The sequence below is a fragment of the Danio rerio genome, chromosome 19, assembly GCF_049306965.1.
Source record: "Danio rerio strain Tuebingen ecotype United States chromosome 19, GRCz12tu, whole genome shotgun sequence".
NCBI classification, from domain to species: Eukaryota; Metazoa; Chordata; class Actinopteri; order Cypriniformes; family Danionidae; genus Danio; species Danio rerio.
The window spans coordinates 22650001-22672579 of NC_133194.1; the positions used below are offsets into that span (position 1 = coordinate 22650001).

The 22579-nt window shown below is 31.9% G+C and overlaps 2 protein-coding genes across 3 annotated transcripts in view; both read right to left on the bottom strand.

The window, feature by feature from the left end:
- gpnmb (glycoprotein (transmembrane) nmb) overlaps positions 1–19804 on the bottom strand; it is a 21628-nt gene extending 1824 nt beyond the window's left edge. Inside the window, exons 1-12 of one of the 2 annotated variants that reach the window (XM_686712.11) lie at positions 19612–19804; positions 18432–18563; positions 17755–17898; positions 14623–14796; positions 14370–14531; positions 11422–11742; positions 9294–9353; positions 8969–9199; positions 5723–5828; positions 5286–5509; positions 2030–2123; positions 1–1489 (exon numbers count right to left, since the gene is read on the bottom strand). The exon at positions 1–1489 is cut by the window's left edge and continues 1824 nt beyond it. In XM_686712.11, coding sequence (XP_691804.2) covers positions 1342–1489; positions 2030–2123; positions 5286–5509; positions 5723–5828; positions 8969–9199; positions 9294–9353; positions 11422–11742; positions 14370–14531; positions 14623–14796; positions 17755–17898; positions 18432–18563; positions 19612–19681 — 1866 coding nt within the window. In that variant the 5' untranslated portion in view covers positions 19682–19804 and the 3' untranslated portion in view covers positions 1–1341. Of the gene's footprint in view, positions 1490–2029; positions 2124–5285; positions 5510–5722; positions 5829–8968; positions 9200–9293; positions 9354–11421; positions 11743–14369; positions 14532–14622; positions 14797–17736; positions 17899–18431; positions 18564–19611 lie in introns of both variants that reach the window. The other variant, XM_009294247.5, reaches the window with a different exon arrangement.
- pals2b (protein associated with LIN7 2, MAGUK p55 family member b) overlaps positions 1–22579 on the bottom strand; it is a 349623-nt gene that overhangs the window by 190773 nt on the left and 136271 nt on the right. The window lies entirely within an intron of this gene.

The window sequence follows — 22579 nt, forward strand, 5'->3', positions numbered from 1 at the left end:
AGATTGGGTGCCACGCCTCCTTTTTAAAATCGTACATTTTTGTACGACTGAAAATGAATTTGTATGAATTAGATACTAAACTGACAAAACGAAAAATAATTACGTTTCCTCATGAGATCAGACTAAAAGTTTCCAAGTTCTACAGCGCAGACAGATCCACAATTCAGTTGGGCAAAACTTGATGTCACCTATTTAAAGTGATTTTAGTATTAAGTGGTTTTAACTGATGATACCACTGTTGAATAAAAAAAAAAATCTAATTTTACTTCTTCCCATTGGGGAAAACCATCAAGAAAAACAATTAAGAATGCATGAATATGTGCTGTGCTGTCATGCCAAAAAATGGCAATGTAATGGAAGAAATAAAATAATGAAAGCCAAAAACAGCCACTAACATTATGAAAGGGTAGTAAATTTGCCCAGATCATATTGGGATTTTTACATTTTTAAAGCATTTTTCAAAATTTGTGTCAAAATAAGATTTGTCACCAAAAATCATTCAATTTTCTCTAACACAGAAAATTGTGGCCAAATTAGGACTCAAAATCACTCAGTTGGATGTGTGCCGTTGGATGGAAACGCCCAACAGCACACAAGAGTTAAGTCATAAACGTCTTTATCATAAAAAATCTTGTAATAACCCCCAATAACACTTTTTTTTTCTAATGAGTACCCTATGAAGAGTTCAAAGTCTATCATGCTGAAATGTTACTATTATTTTTTCTTGCTAAGCTGATGATAAGATGCCAGTGTAATCCAATCTTTATTAATACACTCACCCAAGAGCGAAGATTTGCTCTTGACATTGGTGAAGATATCCATCCCTAGAGTGCATGCAGTGCAAAAATAGTTTTTGCACTTTTGAAAACATGAATAAAGTACTTATTAGTATAAAATAAACACTTACATGTTGTAAATAATCAGGTTTCAATATACATGAATGTAGAGAAATTTAGAGAGGTGTGTGATGCAATTTTACTGTTTTATTCTGATTATTGTTTGTCATAATCATGGAGGCCAAAATCCAAACTGATTTTTGAGTATTTGCATAGCCTTGGTAAATAGTATTATAGTAAACTTATAGCAAACTTGACCCTTTGTGCACAAGTAGGTTACTAAGGGTTGACAGAGCATTATTTTATTTCGAAGTCGATTCAATAATTGGCAGGGACATGTCAGTAATTGGTGGATATTGGTGAGGACAAATGTCCCCTTTATTTATTTCAATTCTACGCCCTTGCACTCACCTATCACTTGTATTTTTTATAGTTTTACAGCTAAGGTGATGTATTAAATAAGTAGCACCCGTAGAAACTGGTGACTACGACAGCTCAGGTCAGCCTATTGTGGCTTTTCGGTCAATAAACAGCTTCTTTCCTCATCCACTGAGAACAGAACTGCTCTAAGTTTGCCTAAGCCCCAGCTATCAGTATTCCTCTCTGCATCCTCTAGCATTGAGCGTCTGACCGGACGATACACCTTGTAGCGCCTGGAAAAAAATGTAAAAATAAATAAATCAATTGATGTATAAACATAAACCTTAAAAATAAGTAAAGATAATGGGATATGTATACGAAATTTTATCCCAATTGTTGGGTTTGTCCATATTAAATTTGAGTTGAAGCAACCCAGTTTGTTTTACAGTGTAGTATCATATTTTTTAAATAGAAATCAGTTTGGTTAATGCACGGCACTCAAAAAAGATCTTTGTTCAAACTACTTATTTAAAATGGGCTGAAACAGCACAATTCTTGAGTTTCTTTTGGGAACAACTTGATTGGTTTATGTTCAGTCCACTTAAATTTGTAAAAACGATATTAACTCAATGGATTTGTGTTGGGACAATATGTTTTACAAATGGATTAACAATTTATTTTGTCCCAACACAGATTGATTAGGTTAACTAATTTAGACTGGACATAAAACAATTATAATGTCCCTAAAAAATCTCAACATTTGTGTGGTTTCAGCTCGCTTTAAATAAGCAGTTTGAACAAGCAGCAAAATATTTTTTTTTCAGTGTACTCACTTGTAAACCATGTAGGCGATGAATGCGAAGATGCAAATAAGCACAGCACTTGAGGACAGAACCACCTCGGCAACATGGGGGGATTTAGGAGAGTCTTGAGGAAGAAAGAAATCATTTAAATATCAAAGCTTCAATTATGCGATCAAAAATATGACAAAAACAGTAATGTTGCTGAATATTGTTGTCATTTAAAACTACTGCTTCTGATGTAAATATATTTTAAACTGTAGAGAATTATTTATTATTCAAAGCCCAATTTTTAGCATGTATTACTCCAGTTCTCCGTGTCTCATAATTAATTCTGATAAGTTAATCTATTGCATATTGATTTATTATTATGATCCATGTTAAAATCAGATGTGCTGCTACTTAGTAAGATACTACGATACATTCTTATTCAAAATCAAACCTAGCAAGACATATTCCTTGTAATATTTTTATATATATACAAATTCAGCAAAGCTCAAAATTATTTATACCTCTGGCAAATTCTGAGTTTTTTTCAAATGTAAATAAAAGCTAAGAGATATTTATTTTCTTTCCGCAATGATTTTTCTTGTACATCTTCTTATTATAGATTGGGAGAAGCCTGTGTCATTTCTGGTCACAAAAAAATAAATGCTGAATATATATATATATATATATATATATATATATATATATATATATATATATATATATATATATATATATATATATATATATTTAAAATGGTAATATGTGGTTGGTGATATATGTTAAACAATTCTAAATGTTGCCTAGACACTATAAAAATAAAAACTAAAAGTAAAATAGCAAGACTAAAAGACATAATAAATAAAACTAAAGAGGAATGATGACCTAGAAATAAAATCGGAAACAATTGTAGAAATAAAATGTAAATCAAAACAAATACTAAAATGTTATAGACTTATATGACAATAATGACTAGTAAATTACATGCAATTTGCTATTAAATTTATTTATGAAAAAGTTATGACATATATTATACAAATAATACAAAAAAACAGACATGACAGGCCAATCTCACAACATAAACGTAACTGTTATGTATTGTCTGTGTATTGTCAGGGGCTAATTCATATGAAAACTTGTGATTTGTAAAGAGAGGCCAACACTGTTAACCATTTTCGTAAGTTACACAGTATTTAACTGTATTATGAACTGTATTTTACTGTAGGACAGTTATGCAGTATATTACTATATTTAAAAGTTTCATTGTGAAAATTACTGTATATTTTACAGTAAAGATATTCATACAATACTGTAAACACGAGATAAATGCTGCTGGAAATGTAAATACAGCCATTTTGCTGGCGTACTCATACTTGGTACAGGCATGCACTCACACTGCATTTTGCCTTCCGAACCTGAGCATGATTACGTCATCAAATTATGCGACTGTTCAGTATAACAGGAAGAGAAGTGTTCTCACTCAGCACAGTGGACATTGCTTAAGTTATATTGTTTTAGGGCGTACTAACACTATGCTATTCGAACTGTGCCCAGGCCCATTTCCTGGATCGTTTGAGAAGTGTGAGTGCTCTGAATCGGGCTCAGCATGGTTCACTTGGGCTTTGGCACAGTACGCTTGTGTGTGAGTGCAAAATGTGTCCGAGTCCGAAACTAAAAGAGAGAAGTGATTTTTAAGGGACTGTTTCATACAGATTTATTAATCAATCTTACTGTTCAATAAATGCAAACTGTCGTAGATAAATAAAGATGCAAACCCCTCACTGCACGACAGCTGCGCCTTCAGCAAACCTCCTAATAACTGCAGCACCACAGCATGTTTATGAGCGTCAGCAGTGGCTGATCTGTTCAGCGAAATAGTTGACTGCGTCACTGCATCCCAAACTACTAAAACAATATAACTGAAGAAATGTCCACTGTGCTGAGCGAGAGTGCTTACTGAACAGCGCATAATCAGTAATGCATGGCCAGAGCCAAATGTAATGTGAGTGCAGGCTGTCGGGGGAGACGGGAGGCAGGACAAGTGTGCATAGTGTGAGTATGCCCTTAGGTGTTTGGGATGCAATCACATGCAGTCAAATGTTTTGCCGAACTGATCCACAATTTTTGACGTTCATATATGATCATAAAAGTCCTTATGCTGCATGTATTAGGTGGTTTGCTGAAGGTGCAGCTGACATGCAGCGTGGGGTTTGCGTCTTCAATAAACTGCAACAGTTTGTGTTCATTGAAAAGTAAAATTGATTAAAAAATCCATATGAAGCAGTCCCTCACAAGTGATGTCGTGTCCTCAGGTTCAAGCTCAGGCATGCTTTGCACTCACACTACAAGTGTACTGAGCCAAAGCCCAACCAAACCGTGCTCTGGCATACCTCTTCCTTGCACCCTTACAGGGATTACTGGCGATCTGCTAACAGTGTTAAGTGTACACCTTACTGGAGGATGAGCAAATCATACTAAACTGTACAAATAAGATCTTACGAATGAATAAAAATTTGCAACTAAATCAAAAAGTTACAAATTGCAGTGATGTCTAACTTCTGCAAATTTGTGAAATCTTTTCAGGACTATTTCTGATGAAAATGTACACAAAATATAAATTATGTTATCCCTTGTGTACTGTTCACATCGACTACCCTTTCGGTATGTTTGTGGCTGTTTTTGCCTCATTGACTTTCATTATAACAACATTTTTTGATTGCAAAACCTTGACACCAAATAATCATGCATTCTTGATTGATTGTTGGTGTTTTTCCCTGTAAGAAAGAGGTAAAATGTTTAACTTTTACTGTCTATTATCAGTTGGCACCATTAACCCTTAAGTTAGGCCTTTGAAAAAAAGTTACTGGTTTCTATACACACTATCCTCCAAATAAACATATCAATTTAGGCAAGAAACGAAGCCTTTTTTAGCTTTTTTTCAACAGTAAAAGTTACAAGTTTTACCTCTTCCTAACAAGGAAAACCAGCAACAATCAAGAATGCAGGATAATATGCTGCCATGGCTTTGCAATCAAAAAATGTCATTATAATGTTAGTCAATACGGCAAAAACAGCCAAAAAACTAAAGCGAAGTAAATTTGCCTAAAGTATACTGTTGAATTTTTAAAAATTCTTAATGCATTTTCACAAAATAGGTAATGAAATGATAGAATTGTGGCCAAATTAAGACTATAACAAAAGACTGATAAACCCCAGAGTGGATGAAAACATACCCAGCAGCATATTCAATTTCTGACTTAAAAAAAAAAGATGAATCATAGAAACAGAGTCAAACTCGTACTCTTATCAGGGCTGTTTCCGATGGTGATTGAGGTTGTGGTGGCGAGAGCGAGTCCTCCAGGAACACCCAGCGTGATGTTGATGCAGTAAGTGCCGGGCGTCTGAAAAATGCGCGTCAAACTGATCTTACAGCCTTCGTCGTAAGGGGTCACGTCCTCACACACAATGTTCTTAACCTCCCGACAGGCAGAGTTGGCCACTATAGTGCAGGCTACTGAGGGAACACTTAAAAAAAAGATGAAGATGCTGGATTAGATGTTCATATGCGGTTCAGACGCCGTCTGTGATTTAAACATGATTGAATGTGTTTGACGTTTGTGACACTGACATGCAGGGAATATTTCAGCTGCAGGGCTTTAGATGCTCGCTGTGTGTCACTATCACCTACTTGAAATAAATGTTTATAATACATTTAGTGAATGTGGATGTGAATATTACCTTCCTGAGCAGGTCACCATGAAGTTTACTGATGTGTTGCTCACTTTGTCTGCAGACACCTTTAAAATCTGATTGGCCGGCAGGTTCTGCAGAGCTGGAGGACGTTCTAGAGAACAGTTAGTCATTAAATAGTCATTTAAAAAAAAAAAAAAAACTTTGTGTATAATAATTAATTATAATATTTGTATACTTCATTAATTTATATTTCATGCTTATTTTATATTTAATGAATGAAAAACATTTAAAATTTGTAAATTGGTGTAAATGACAAATATACAGTTTTATTTTAAGTCATTCATTTATTTATTTTTATATTATGATATTCATTTATTCATTTTCCTTCAGGTTAGTCTCTAATTCAGAGGTCACCACAGCGGGATGAACCACCAACTATTCCAGCATACGTATGTTTTACACAGCGGATGCCTTTCCAGCTGTACCCTAGTACTGGGAAACACCCATACACTTTTTATTCAAAAAACAAACAGTTTATTCAATTCACCTATACCGCAAGTGTTTGGACTGTGGGGTAACAGAGCACCCATAGGAAGCCCACACCAACAAGAGGAGAACATGCAAACTCCACATATGAATGCAAACTAACAATAATTTTGAAATTTTATTTTTAGTTTAAAGTTTTTATGATGTTTGTGAAGTTGTTGTGTAGTCGTTTTTTGTTATTCTGTAAATGATTACACTATTTTTATTCACGTACATTATTTAGCACTTTATTATTTTATTAACTCTGTGACTATGGAAAAATGTTGCCTTGGCACTTGTATGTAAAAAAAAAAAAAAAAAAAAAAAAAAAAATTATATATATATATATATATATATATATATATATATATATATATATATAAATATATATATAAATATATATATATATAAATATATATATATATATAAATATATATATATATATATATATATATATATATATATATATATATATATATATATATATATATATATATATAATGTTTTATATATATGAGGGGTGCCCAAACTTTATCTTATGAAGGGTCAAAAAGCAAACATAACTGAGGACAGTGGGCCGAAGTTAATTATATCAATATGTATAACAAAGTTGCCATAGGTAATTTCCTTTTTTTTAAATAATAAAAAAATAGAAAGATTTACTTTAAAAAAAGAAAGATTTAACTAATGCATTATATATTTATTTAACTATTTATTTATTTTTATAATTAACTTAATGCAACGAAACCAAACAATTGCTATATTTTTTTCAATAGTCTACAGAACAAACCATCATTATACAATAACTTGCCTAATTACCCTAACCTGCCTAGTTAGCCTAATTAACCTTGTTAAGCCTTTAAATGTCACTTTAAGCTGTATAGAAGTGTCTAAAAAAATATCTAGTCTAATATTATTTACTGTCATCATGGCAAAGATGAAATAAATCAGTTATTAGAAATGAGTTATTAAAACTATTAGGGTTGAAAAAAATCTTCTCTCCCTTAATTAGAAATGAGGGAAAAATTAACAGGGGAGCTAATAATTCAGGGGGGGGGGGGGGGGGGGGGCTAATAATTCTAACTTAAACTGTATATGATTTCCTTTTTCATGTTAAATTTGAATCATTAGTCATTTTGTTGTTTAATTATTTATTTTTTGTTTAATATAATTGTATTCAATTTAGTTACTTCCATTTTAAAGCTAAAGTAAAAATATGGAATGCTGCCTTGATAGCTATAGCTAAAATAAAGTAATATTTTAATTATGTATTTATTTCAAATAAATAAAGTATTAATTTTATTTTTGTAATTTTTGTTTTTTTTTCATAAATTTATAGTTTATGAATTGTTAGTTTATGTAGTTTCAGCTACAAGAACTTTAAGTTAAACAAAATGAGAATGAGAAATGTTGTCTTTGTTGCTAGCTAGAACCCAGCAAGCATTTTTTTGTTTTTAAAATATGTTTTATAGATGTCTGATAGATGTCTAAACATAGTCGTCTTGGCTAAAACAAGACTAAACTTTGGCTGACATTGAAAATCTAATAGCAGTCGAAGAATAGGCCAAAACTAGACTAGTCATCACATAATAAGAAATGAATGACTACACATATAAAGGGCTCTATTTTGACGAAGCGAGTCCAAAGCGCAGGACGTAAAAGCATTAAAGGCGTGTCCAAATTCACTTTTGCTATTTTGGAAAAATCCACTTTAGGCCACGGCACATAATCCAACAGGGTTGAGCTTATTCTCTTAATGAGTTATTGGTAGCTTTGAGAATAAACCAATCTAAGTCTCATCTTCCATTCCCTTTAAGAGTCAGTTGCGTTGCACCATATCACATTTTCTATTTAAATGGCGGACTTTATAAGTGGACAAACGGAGCGCTTCACTAGCGAGAGAACAGTTAAACAGACCATCTGCATTGTTTTCTCTTTCTTTCGTACAGACATCCATTAGCCAATAAACATCCATAACCCTTTACGTAATTAATTTCATTTGTTAAGCGCAAAGATTTGTTTCAAAACTATTTCTGAATTAAGTTCTAATTTCCAGCAAACAAATAAATGAACAATAATAAAAAAGTGTGGTCAAAAAACTGAGTTATATCCCAATACACATGCTATGCCCCATATGGTCCAAAACCTGACAGGCGGGCAAAACTAAGCTTGTTATAATTAAAGCAAATATAAATATGCATATAATAATAATAATAAATACTACTACTAATAATAATAACATTATATAAAAACAAATTGTCTTGAATAAACTGAAAAAGCCCCCCGAGATAAAGAAGGCATGGACGCATTGGTTTTTATATTTATGTACAAAAATTTATTTTTTAAGGAAAATGAATGAATGAATTTTTAGACAATTAAAAAAAGTTTAAAAATTTAATAAAAAAAAATAACAACCCAACATTGGGTTTGACTTTGTCCATTTTTGTCCCAACAACAACTTATGACAACCCAGACTGTAAAATCTTATTTGATCAAAATGTCAGACATATGATTGTGAACATATGATTTTACTTTATTTAAGTTTCATGCAATCAGATGTCATCTTAATTTTCTGAGTTATCAATTTTTATACTTGTAATACTTACGTTTTAAGCCAGTTCTCTAATCACTTAAAAAGTAAACTAGATTTTGCTTGATGCATTTTTTGAGATTATGTCCAAATAGTTTTAGTTACTTCAGCAGTTATGAATTTTCCTCAAATGTTCAAGATTTTTGTAAATAAATGTAATCTGTCGATCCTCTTACCAATGAGGATGATCTCTCCTTCAAAGGAGCCGTACATGTGGCGGAAACAGTCTGACTCCTGGAAGTGTTTGTGTTTGAGCAGCGGCGGTGCAGTGGGCTGGTTGTAGCTGGAGCTGGACTCAGGTGCAGTTGCTGTAACCTCTGAGTCAGTCTGAAAGGGTTCAGTTGTTGGGATGGCAGTTGTAGGAACTCGAGTGGTGGTCATGGGTAAAGCACTGCTGATGACGGGAGCTGGACAGTAAGAAACAAAAATATGCAACAGATGTTCTTTATGTGTTCTGTTTTTAATCATGATTAATCAGTGTTGTTACTTCAGTTTTCTTACCTTTGGTAGTTTCCATTTTGCTAGTAAATGTGTGAGTGCCAGGAGGAAGAGTTGGTATTGCTGAAACACATTAAAGTGATTTAAGGAAATGAACATGCTGTAAACATTGTATGCTGATCAGTGTTTATATGTGAACAAAAGTGTCTCTCCACAATGCTAATTTACTGTTAAAACATAAATAATTAGATAATAAGCTAATTTTGGGTGAACAAAATATTTTTGTGAACCAAAAATATGAACAAATTTGTGTAACACTTATTATATGGTATCCTTGTTACACACATTCCAAACTGTAAAACTCAACAGTCAACTCAGTGTTGAAGGTAATGAGTTAAATAAATACCTCATTACTTTAACTTAAATGGAGCAAGTTCATTGTACTCAAATGGTTTGTAGCAATCGGTTTCCTCAAACGGTTTGAGTTGCCTTTACTTATTGGGTTGTACAGTACTCAGTTGGTTTGAGTTCTCTTCATTCATTGGGATTTATTGTGCTCAAAAAAATAACCCAACAAAACAAAACATTTGTTTTGTTTACTTAAATGGATTAAGTTCACAGTACTTATTAGGATTAGTTTTTAAACTTAAATGGTTTGTTGCGATCGGTTTCCTCAAACGGTTTAACTTTTTGTCTTTTAACCTACTGGTAAGGATGTGCCCCTAACTAGGGGGCCTCTATTCAAAGGACCATTTGTTCTCTATAGACGGTAACTCTTCAGGTCTAACATGCCACTAAATGCAAATGCCTATTGTTCTTTTACACAGCCATTCTTTGAGGGGATTCTTGGTCTGACTATTTAGGAAAAAAAGTTGATTCTGGGTGATTCTGTAATCAGATTATCCTGTAGTGTAGAGTTCTCACGCTCTATACTGTGTATATCAGTGGTTCTCAAACTTTTTTCATCAAGTACCACCTCAGAAAAAAATTGTCTCTTCAAGTACCACCAAAATGAGCAGTATTGAAATACAGTAGCGTAGTTGGCCTAGTTAAGCAGCTACAACTCTGCACAGTAACAAAACATGGCAAATTACCTCTGAAATATAGGCTATTTAAATTTAAATAGCCTATTTAAATCATATGGTATCTACTCAAAGTTACTATTAGTTTAAGTAAATTGGTCTGCCTAAATCTATAGTAATGATTACGGTATGATTAAATAGTTTTGTTTCAATTAACTAGATAGCAGATCTATGGGGACCACACATAAATATTCTAATATGAGTAAGTAGACTTTTAGAATAGATGTTAATCACCTCTGTTTAGTGACGTAGACTGACATGCTTGTGTTTAAGAGATTGTACTCAGCCGGTATACAAGACTCGGGATGTTATAGGAATCAGAATAAATGAGTATAATGTATAGAAACGAGATTAAATAAAATAATGAAACATTCATGTAAATTAAATATTACAGTAGGCTTCTCAATGTTTTATGATTGCAGTCAGATAAAATGAGCATAAATATATGAATATTCTAAACCACCTTATATTAAAATTGTTGAATTTAATCAAACAAATTTAGTTAATTTATTTAATTTCTTTGTTTTAATTCAGCCCAAATAAATTGTTTACAACCACTTAATTTATAAGAACAAAGATGCATTGAACCTACATCCACCAGTACTGGTTGGATCTTACACATGTTAACTATGATTGCTAATATAAAAAAAATTTGTCTGAATTCTTCATAATTTAAATAAAAAAATGTTATTTGTTGAATTTCTTTAATTTTGAGTTTGATCAAACAATTATTTATTTTTTATTATTAATAAATAGTTTGTAGAAGAGTCAATGCAAGCTGTGCAAATATTAAACCTTGAGCTGAGACAACAAAATCCTTAAACTTAGTAAAAACTATTAAGTTAACTTAATTCCTTTATGTTGTCCCAACCCAAATCTATTGTGTGAAACCCTGTATTTTTTTGTGTAAAACTAAACTGACATGTACGGCAATTTTTAAAATGGTACTAAATATAAAACTGATTTAAAGACAATAAACTATGATAAGCTTGGGCTGAACATGCCAGCATTCCCTGTCAATGGATGCATTTTGATTGTGATGGATAATGTCTGGCAGTAGAGCATCTCTCCTGTCTGGGAGCGTAAAGTGCCTGTGTTTATGAGATTACCTGTGGTGTGAGCTTGTGTAAAGTGCACTGGTGTTGGAGTCGGTGGAGGGCAGGGAACACGAAATGCTGCCTCTACCAGGAGCTTGACTGTAACATTTCCAAGCATGTCATATGCATGAGTTGCCACGCTGCTGTGTGTCACCAACTGGTTGCCATCCCGAAAGTCCCAAATGAAGTCCACCGCATCAGCTGTTTTCAGATAGTTACTGGGGTCGTGGAGCTGGACGTTGAAAATAACATCAGACCCTCTGACAAAGATGTTTCTGTCCGCTCTGCTGGCTGCTTCCTTCTGGGAAATGTTGACGGAGAGTGGAATCTTATCTAGATGAAAGAAACACATGGAATAAAAATCTAATAATGTAAATGGTTTTCCATCCATCCATTCATCCCTCCATCCATCCACCTTTAATCTAACAATTCATATATGAAGTATATGAACCAGCAAATGCCCTTCCAGCTGCAACCTAGTTCTGGGAAACACCCATACACACTTGTTCACACACATACACTACAGCCAATTTAGTTTATTCAATTCCCCTATAGTGCATGTCTTTGGACTGTGGGGCAAACTGGAGGACCCAGAAGAAACCCATGTAAACATGAGGAGAACATGCAAACTTCCCACAAAAATGCAAACTGGTCCAGCCAGGACTCAAACCAGCAACCTTCTTGCTGTGAAGTGACAGTGCTTACCACTGAGCCACAATGTTGCCTCTTAAAATAACTTTTCAGTTTTAATTGGAACAATGTTGGAATTTTTCAAATAGAAACAGTAATACATTTTTATTTACATTTACTTGAAATAAAATCTTTTGATTAACATTAAGAAATTATTATATGGGTGATTCTATTTTATTTGGGTTACATTTTGCATCTTCAAGATAAACTTTCTATTATTTTTCACAGATAAAAACTTTAATGAAATGGTTTTGAATAACTCATACTATATTGAAGTCAGATTTATTAGCCCCCCTGTTTATTTTTCCCCAATTTCTGTTTAACGGAGAGGAGATTTTTTTTCAACACATTTCTAAACATAATAGGTTTAACAACTCATCTCTAATAACGGATTTGTTTTATCTTTGCTATGATGACAGTAGATAATGTTTTACTAGATATTTTTTCAAAACACTTCTATACAGCTTAAAGTGGCATTTAAAGGCTTAACTAGGTTAATTATAACTAGGCAGGTTAGGGAAATTAGGCAAGTTATGTGTGGATAAGTTATTGTATAACAATAGTTTGTTCTGTAGACTATCGAAAAAATATATAGCTTAAAGGGGCTAATAATATTGACCTTAAATTGTTTTCTATTGGTTTCTAAAAATATTGTATTTGGGGACATTTTGCCTTATATTAAAAAAACCAACTTATCCAGCAGCAGATGCCCTTCCAGCTGCAACCCATCACTGGGAAACATCCAAACACTCTTTCACACACATACACTACGCACAATTTAGCCAACCCAATTCACATATACCACATATCTTTGGACTGTGGGTGAAACCGGAGAACCCGGAGGAAACCCACGCAGGCTATACGTCTTATTTCTAATTTACACACATACTTAGTATTGCGTTTTCATGTTAGAAATGTTGGTCATTTTGATGCTATAATAATTTGATAATTTATGAGGCCATCTAAAGTTAACACTTGTGATTTTTCCATCTTTCTATAGATGTTTTCCCTCACTCAAAAATATTTTGCTGCTTATTCAAACTATTTATTTAGAATGACCTGAATCAACACAATTCTTGATTTTTTTAGGGCTTAATTGTTTTATGTTCAATCAACTTAAATTTGTAAAAACAATTAAGTTAATCGGTTAACGGTATTGATTTGTGTTGAGACAACATTAAGAAATTATATGGAACCCACCTTTTTTACAGTGATGTTTTAAATAAATCTACATGCATAAAAAATCTAACACTGTAAAAAAAGTTTGATTCCATTCAGATTCAATCGATTTGTGGTTGTACAATATGAAGGAATTAAGTTAGCTTATTCGTTTTAACAAATTTAAGTGGATTGAACATAAAACAATTAATAAATGTGTTGTTTTGGCTTATTTTAAATAAGTAGTTTAAACAAATGCCATTTTTGTGTATTTTGAGAGATTTGTGACCAAATGAATTAATTTTCAGCTTATTTTTTATACACTCAATAAATATATATTTTTGCTCATTCAACTACTTATTTAAAAGGAGCTAAACGACAAAATTCTTGAGATTTCATTGGTATAAATACTTTTTTTATGTTAAGTCTACATTAATTTGTCAAAAGTGTTAAGTTAACTTAATCAGATTGTGTTGGGACAACATGAATGAATAGTGGGGAACCCTGCATTTTTTACTGTGTGGGTTTAGTACATCCGTTTAACAACTAAACAAAAATGAGAAATGCTGCTGAAATCACCCCCTTGGAATTATAAGGTTCTATCTGCATTCTGAATGATTTAGAGATATTGAGCTTCAAAGTTTTTGCATTTCATATAGCAGGGGTGTCCAAACTCGGTCCTGGTGTCTTTCAGATTTTTTCTCCAACTTGCTTCAACACACCTTCAAGGATGTTTCTAGACTGTGAAAGCTTGATTAGCTAGGCCAGCTGTGTCTGATTGGGGTTGGAACTAAATGGACCGAGTTTGGACATCCCTGCCATGTAGCAAATAGTGTGTGTGTGTGTAACATTTTTTTTTAAAAATAAAAAGTCTTAAAATGTAAAGAACTTATAAAAAACATCCCATAATGTAAATAAGTTGTCACTTAATAAGAATATGTCTATAACTCAACTTTATAATAGAACTTTATAATTCTAAGGGGACGAAATGTTTACCAAATTCTATTTTAAGTAATGAAATATATTGTTTATTATTATCTAAAGTAAAACTAGTGCTATAGTTATAATCTTGTGTATAAATATGATGAGAAGTAGAAGAATGTTTGTCAGACCTGTAATGAAGTATACAGATTTATCTGTGGAAAGTGGGCTGTACTTTCTGCGCTCGCGTTTACGATACACCATCACCTCCATCACATCAGCTCCAAACGTCATGTTAGTGGTGTTCAGGGTCAGATGAGAGGAAGAGCCATCACATGTCTCAAAATACTGACCTGTGAAAGAATCCACATAATTATAGTACATTATGGTTACATTACACAGAGTTTATTAATAAATTACTGATGTTATTGGACTGAAACTCACCCATGGTGTGCCACACATACACATAACCTCTGCGCCTCCAGTCATTAGTCTGAGGAAAAGGCTTTCCATCAGGGAAAACATTACATCTCTTTAGGTCTGTACACTTCCCGTAGCCATAGTCATCCAACCAGGATGTCCAGTTAAACACGTAGCCTGAGCGCAGCTGTCCATTGGCTAAAATTGGCGAAGGGTTTGGATACAAATAAAAAAAGCATTCCTTCCTTCTTTGGGATAATAAAAGTTTTTTTGCAACAATTATTTGTTAATTATTTATTTTAAATATTTAATGTGTGAGGTTCAATCACAACAATATATATATATATATATATATATATATATATATATATATATATATATATATGCTGTAAAAATGCAGAGTTCCACACAATTCATTCATGTAGTCCCAATATAAATTGATTAAGTTAACACTTTTTATGCAGATTTATGCGGATTGAACATAAAATTATTAAAGTTGTCCCAATGAAATCTGAAGAATTGTATTGTTTCCGTTCATTTTAAATACGAAGTTTGAACAAGTAAAAAAAATTTTTTGAGTGTGCATGGTGGCAAAGGTCTTGTTTTTTTTTATTATTTTAAGTGGTTGTAAACAATTTATTTGGGCTGAATTTAAGCAAACAAATTAAGTTGAACATCACTAAATATAATTTTATTGTTAAAATTCAGACAGTTCATTCCGCTGTGGTGACCCTAGATTAATACTAAGCCGAAAATAAAATAAATTAATGTTTAAATTAAACCCAAATAAATTGTTTGCAACAATTTTACAGAAATAATTTTTTAGTGTATGATATTTTGAATAATGTTTGAAACTGGTGACCATTGACTTTCACAATAGGAAAAACAAACACGAAAGTCAATGGTTATCGATTTTCAACATTTTTCAAAGTACCTTCATCTTTGTTAAACTTAGAAAATAGAAAAAATAGAAAACCAAACAGGTTTGTGACAAGTGAAGGGAGAGTAAATGATGACACAAGTTTTTAGTTTTGGGTGAACAATCTAATTAGTTAATGTCACTGTATAGGAAAAAACAACGAAAGGTGATGGGAGTGTTTTGACTACATTATATAGGAAAATAATTCACACACAAAACATTATGAAGCCTACAAATTCAACTCTGAGCCGTTCATCACAGGACTGTCACTCGTTAGACGCACCTTTGGTGGTTTTTCTGTCATGAGAGAGGACTGAGGGATTATTGTCATTTCAGTCATCGTCTTTGAAGATGGAAATTAATTTGTAAGAAATGTGTGACCCCGGACCAGAAAAACTGTCTTACATTGCTTTTCTGAACAACAAAAGGTGATGGGAGTGTTTTGACTATTCACACACAAAAAATTATGAAGCCTAGAAATTCAACTCTGCTGCTGTCAAATCCTGCAAACGTATGTACTGTATTTTTCTTTTAACTAAATTCTTTTAGCAAATTTCCCCATTAATCAGTGAAAAAAGACCTGCAGACAAATGCTCAGAAAAAAAACATGATTTTTTTGACACAGTTCAAAATGGACAGGTCAAAGTGAAAATTCTTACTTTTCAGATTTTTTTATTTTTTATTTTTTTTTACAGCTTGGTTTATATAAATGTTTTGTTCATAATGACAAGGACATTTTACAAGTCGAAACTTACTGCCTGTTTTAATTAAAAATAACCTATTTCTTATGAAAAGATCACTCTGAATCCATATTTCATGACCGGTGTGTAATTAAAGTAACTAAAGGAACTGTTACTGTAATTATTTACAAACTTTTACTTCTATTTGCAACTCTTTTAAATTTATATTTTTAATAGGAAGCTATACAATATTATATTTGTGCATATACATTAGATTAGTAAGTACTGAAGCCAAATCTGGAGCTAACTTAATTTAACTTAACTAAATAACTCACTAAAATAACTTACGATAACGGTCCAAAAACTAGTACACCCAAATTTATATGTTATAGAAAAATATTAAATACAAATTTTAAAAAGAGGGGAAAAAAAACAAGAGAAGCAAAAATAAATAATGTTAAAATTAAATGTGTTAAAATTTTGTAGGTTGTATTTTTTTTACAATATTTTGCTTTAATTTATTGTATTATCTTTCTATTTCTAAAAATGTTTGGTGCCTAAAATATTAATTTAATACATTTATCTGTTTAATAAATCTGTTTTGTTTAAATGAAACCAAAATACATTGCCTATATTCACTGAGAAATTGATAAAAATATTAATTTTCAAAATAGGGTGCACTAAATAAATCCTGTAAATAGCTAAACACTTTAAATACTGTAAATAGATCCAACAATTACATATAAATAAGTTTAGAGAAGCAGAGCAATCGTATTGTATGTTATACAAATATATATTGTATAAAATTTCTATTTTCCAACTAAAAATTACATTTATCAAGATGATTACACATCAAACAATGAATCGAGTAAGAGATTAGTTCATGGCAATACATGATATAAATTCAGAGAAGCATAGGAATAGTGTTTACTTATTTTTTGTTATTCAAATAATTTTCATAAAAATCTGATTTTTTTTCAACTGAAGTAATGATATATTATGTAAGAAATATAGTATCATTACTTTTCAAATATTTTGTGTTTTGATATAGTTTTTTAATTTAAATAACATTTAAGAAAATGTTTATTACATAAAAAACTAAATGGCCCAGTTTGACAAATTTAAACAATTAAAAGGGGTTAATTTCTTTGTGATCCATTGAGATTTGTAGGAATTTTATGTAGTATGGAGTCAAGTATGAAATAAATTATTGAGTAATTGAAACTTTTCAGATTAATTGACCCAACACATGACCTGCACAAAAAAATAAAAATAAAAAAATAAAAAATAAAAATAAAAGGTTTTGATGCTTTTTCAAACTACTTATTTAAAATGAGCTGAAACGACTCAATTATCGAGATTTGTTTTGGTCAACATTATTGTTTTATGTTCAATCCACTTAAATTTGTTAAGATAACCTTATCGAATTGTGTGGAGCCCTGCATTTTTACAGTGTGCTTAATTACAACCTTTTAAAACACAGCTCATTTCTCCCTTAACAATACTGCTTTGTTTAGAGATTACAGTGGTATGAAGCACCTGAGGTGTCCATCGTACCGTCATCACAGTGTTCATCATACACCAGGTTGCCATTGCTGTCCTCCTTCTGACATGGAGGAAACTCCAGAGCAGCAGTGAAAGAGATGCACGAGCCATTCATCGCAGGACTGTCACTCGTTAGACGCACCTTTGGTGGTTTTTCTGTCATGAGAGAGGACTGAGGGATTAATGTCATTTCAGTCATCGTCTTTGAAGATGGAAATTAATTTGTAAAAAATCTGTGACCCCAGACAAGAAAAACTGTCTTATATTGCTATTCTGAACAACTTTAAAGGGATAATTCACTCAAAACTGAAGATTCTGTCTTTTTTGTCAAAATTTTAAAGCATTGATAGCCTATAATGGAAAAAACTATTGACTTTAAAACATCTTAAAAACGTATATATTTTGTACTTTATGTATAGGATAGTTCATTATTTTAAGCTATTTATAGTTTTTATTTTTATTTAACTACAAAATATTTATTATTATTATTATTATTATTATTATTATTATTATTATTATTATTATTATGAGCCTAATCGTTGTAATACTCGTTATAAATATATGTTGACAGTTGTTTCTGTAAAACTGTTTTGGGGTATCTAACATTTTCTGATGTAGACTTTCAGTAAAATGGAAATTTTATGAGAGTAAAATAAATATCACTGACAAACAATTCAATACATTCTTACCATGTCTGCGAGTCAGCTGCGGTTTGAAGGGGGGATACAGAGATTCGTCCCAAGGGTTCGTGTCCGGTTCCCATCCAGGGATTGGGAATGGAAAAGGAAGCTTATGTTTGTGAGGGAACATGTCACCATATGCTGCACGCATGACAGAGAAAAAAAAAGATAAATAATGAAAAAAAAACGCGTAAAACCGATAGTTAATAAGAGTTTAATGAGAGCTGGAACAAACCTGGGCTACGCATGGAAAATATAGCTACGGTTTCGTGTTGGACAGTACACTTAATTGAAATATTATTGCCTATAGTCACAATGGAAAGATGTCTTTCTGATGGGCTCTTTCTAGGGCTCTAGCATTTATAGGCTACATCACAAAAAAAACTATTGAAATTCATATTCAATTTACAAACAAACTTAACAAAAGTTTTTATGACATTTTTGCTCTCAGAAAATGTAACATCCATAGAACCTTTACATTACTCAATATATTCATGTAGAGAATGGTTCTTATTATTATTTTTATTTTTATAAGGCTATTCTTATTATAATAATTTGGCATGGTTGCATTCGTATTTTGTTTAGCCTTATTTAGAACTTTGAGCTTAAGAAAATAATCATGAAAATAATCATAAATCAAATTTATTATTATAAGCAGGCTACGGTTCACCGAAAGTTTCTCTGGAGAAAAAAACGGATCACTGCAAAAACCACTTAATCTTAAAAAGTGAATAGTCAGCTCATAGATATTTTTACGGACTCCGACATTAAGTGAAACAGTAAACATACAGTCTGGTGAGCTAAATATAGTGAAAGTATTTCCACAAGATTTGGTGACTCTCATATTGCCTAATTAGATCCATGAGACTGGAGCGCGCGGACGAAAACAGCTCGTTATTAGATGTAAAACATCTGATGCATGTTTTTCCATGAGTTATAGGGTTTCAAACCTGCCACATAGGCCTACTGTTTTATGATCCTTTGGTTTTTTATTTTAGTGTTTAAAAATAGACAAGACAACTAAAAGTCTAAAACAGCTAGTCCAAATAGTAGGTTAGTTTAAAAATTATCATCTTTACTTATTTAAAACTTAAATTTTAGTCTTGCCGCTTTACAACTTGGATATAAGTGTAGCCTGGCATTAACACTGACAGTGCTCAATCTTGTAGTTAAACATCTTCTTACTCACTTTTTTTACTGTTCGTTCCAGGAACAAAAAATGCCCAGGCCAGCACAAATAACAGCTCCAGTCGCATCATGTCGATTTGTGGATTAGTTGAAAATTTTATGAAAACTGAACTATCCAAGGACTTTTTCCTTGTATGCCCCCCTACGACACCCTGGCTGGTTGATCCCAATCTCCTCAACTGTCTTCTGCTGTCGTTCTCCTCCCTCAGTCACTCTAATTTAATACAACAATCATGTGACGTTCCTGTAATAAGGCGCATCTGATTCTTCATTAGGACGTGGATGCGCGCGGGCGGAGTGGAGTTTCGTCTTTACTTAACCCTTGCTGTTACTACAGTAGATTTTAAAATCAACTTCTTTAATTTTCTCCGATTGGCGACTTTATTTTTATGTAGTCTTGTATATTATATTATTATAAGCAAATATATCACCATCTCATATGAAATGTAATTGATCCAAGAATCATTGATCCCAGTTTTTTAGTTATAATGTCAACACAAACACAAATGGGCTAAACACAAATCCAAATAGCATTCTGTGACAGTCAATGACAAGAAATTGTATAACAACACTGTAAAAGATGCAGGGTTACACACAATTCATTCATGTTGTCCCAACACAAATCGATTAAGATAATTTGACACTTTTAACAAATTGATGTGGATTGAAAAAAAAATTAATTTAATGTGTGAAAGTCTCATTTATTAACACTATTTCATTACACAAATACAAATTGTGATTATACGATGATTATATGGATGTAGAAATTAACTTTCAATGCTGCATTTGTGTTCAATTGTTTGTTCGTTTGGTATAGTTTTTACACTGTACAAAAATGAAAGCCAAGTATTACGTAAAAGGTAAGTGATGGTGAAAATGTGGCATGTTTTGCATGGTTCAAGATTATAGCAATTTTTGTACTATTCATTTCTTTCAAAAAACATGGATTTTCGACACAATTTATGATCCTGAATTCAACGATGAACTCAATAAGTAAGCATAATCATAACTTAAAACTAAGTTGTTTTTTTTAGATATTTGTAATATTAATAATCCATGATAATCAAGAAACTGCCTTATTTTTAACCTATACAAGTCTTAAATTCGACCTATAGAATAACTAACCTTGGGTCATAAAGGTCAAAATATGTTTTTCCACTTAATTCTCGAGTGCAAAATAGCATTGTCAAAATATGGTTGTTTGTATCAAGAACATCATTGACAATTTTTGAAATACTAATAAAATACCCTACAGAACATACGAATTAAGGCAAGAAAAGTTTTTAAACGTGAGAATCATTTAAAATGTGAAAATATTTTCAAATAATTATAACTAATGTTAAAAATAACTATTAAAAGTATTTACATTTGCAGGACAAAAGTTGAGCGTGGCAAAAATGTAGGTGGTATGTGGACTAAACAAAAATAGACAGAATAAATATGAAATATTGTGACTTTTATTACAAAACATTGAAGTTTTCTAAACAGTTGAACTGTATTAAGGCTAAATACTGTAGGCTACTTAAAAATGTATAGCTATTAAATGCGCAGCACATTTAAATGAACAAATTACATTTGCGTGCATGAATTATTTTGAATTAAATGTTTGTGTTGTTCTTTTGGCTTTTGAAATGAGCAAACGATTGTGGTAATATAAGAAAAAAAACATGGCTTCTAATTGCAAACCGTTAAATAGCCTACATTATTTAAATCCGGATGTCATAAGACGTTTGAGACATTTGCACAGACCCATTCCGTGCGCTTTCAAGTGACAAGAGATTGAGAAACAGCTGCAGGTCAAGGGACGAACGATATTACAGATCCACTTTTGTAAAGAGCTTGTCCTGTCCAACGCTATGTGGACAAGAATAGGTAGCTATAAGTCAATCTGGAAAAAAATGGAAAGCAATTATGATATAGTCTGACAATTATTGAATCTATAATTGTAAATGCGTTACTTTATGATCAACTTTAGTTTGCCCAGAAAATAAAACTGGCATGTTACCCATCACATGCTTTGATGCGTCTCTCACGAGCTCAGACTTAAAGTTCCTCCCAGTTTTTGATGTAATCATAATGGCGTGACTTTCCGTGACATTTGTTTGACTTCACTCCTGTTCGTGTACATAGACACTAAAACATGAAAACACGAAAATAAAAAAACACGCATTTGCAATTTAGAATAAAATAGTTTTTTTGTAATGTTTTAGTGTTTCATTTTTTACCAAAATTAGGCTATACCAATGTTTGGGTCACAAGTTAACATTTATTCTACTAAGGCACATGCATATACTTTTGTCATGAACCTTTCCAGCCTTGTCTGGCTTTTATTTTATATAATAATATAGTACAATAAAAAATATTAGGCTATATATTGATAATTTCAAAGCTATAGCACTTCTTCAGTAAAATGAGATCATGTATCACGTGTTCTTGTGCTAATATCATCTAATTAGATTCCAACAATAAGTAGTTGTAATTGGAGTGCTCACAATATGATTATGATATCTTCTTAATTGTGCATGCCATGACTATATTCAAATTCAGATATCACTTTGGTTTTTGTCTTTTAAATGGCATTTTTAAAAGTCATAGCACATCATTCTTTAGCTTTGAATATATTCCCAAATATTTGCTTAGTATATTAGGCTAATTTTAGATCTATGCTTCTTAATTTGGGAGGAAAGGCAATGTGCAACAAATTATGCAAGTTACTGAACTCAGTCCTTAAACTATATGTGTGACATTTAGTAAAAATAATTCAAATGTGGAATACTTAATAATACTTAATGCAAACAATTTAAGTATTTCCTTGCTCAATCTAACCCCTAAAATAGCAAATTTATGCTTTTTACATGAAATCCCTCAGAAAGTTTATACAAAATTTAAATAGTTTAAAATCACCTTCAGAGTTCCAGTTCATGGTCACATTGAAATGCAGGTAAACAAATTATTCTAGTCTTCAAATT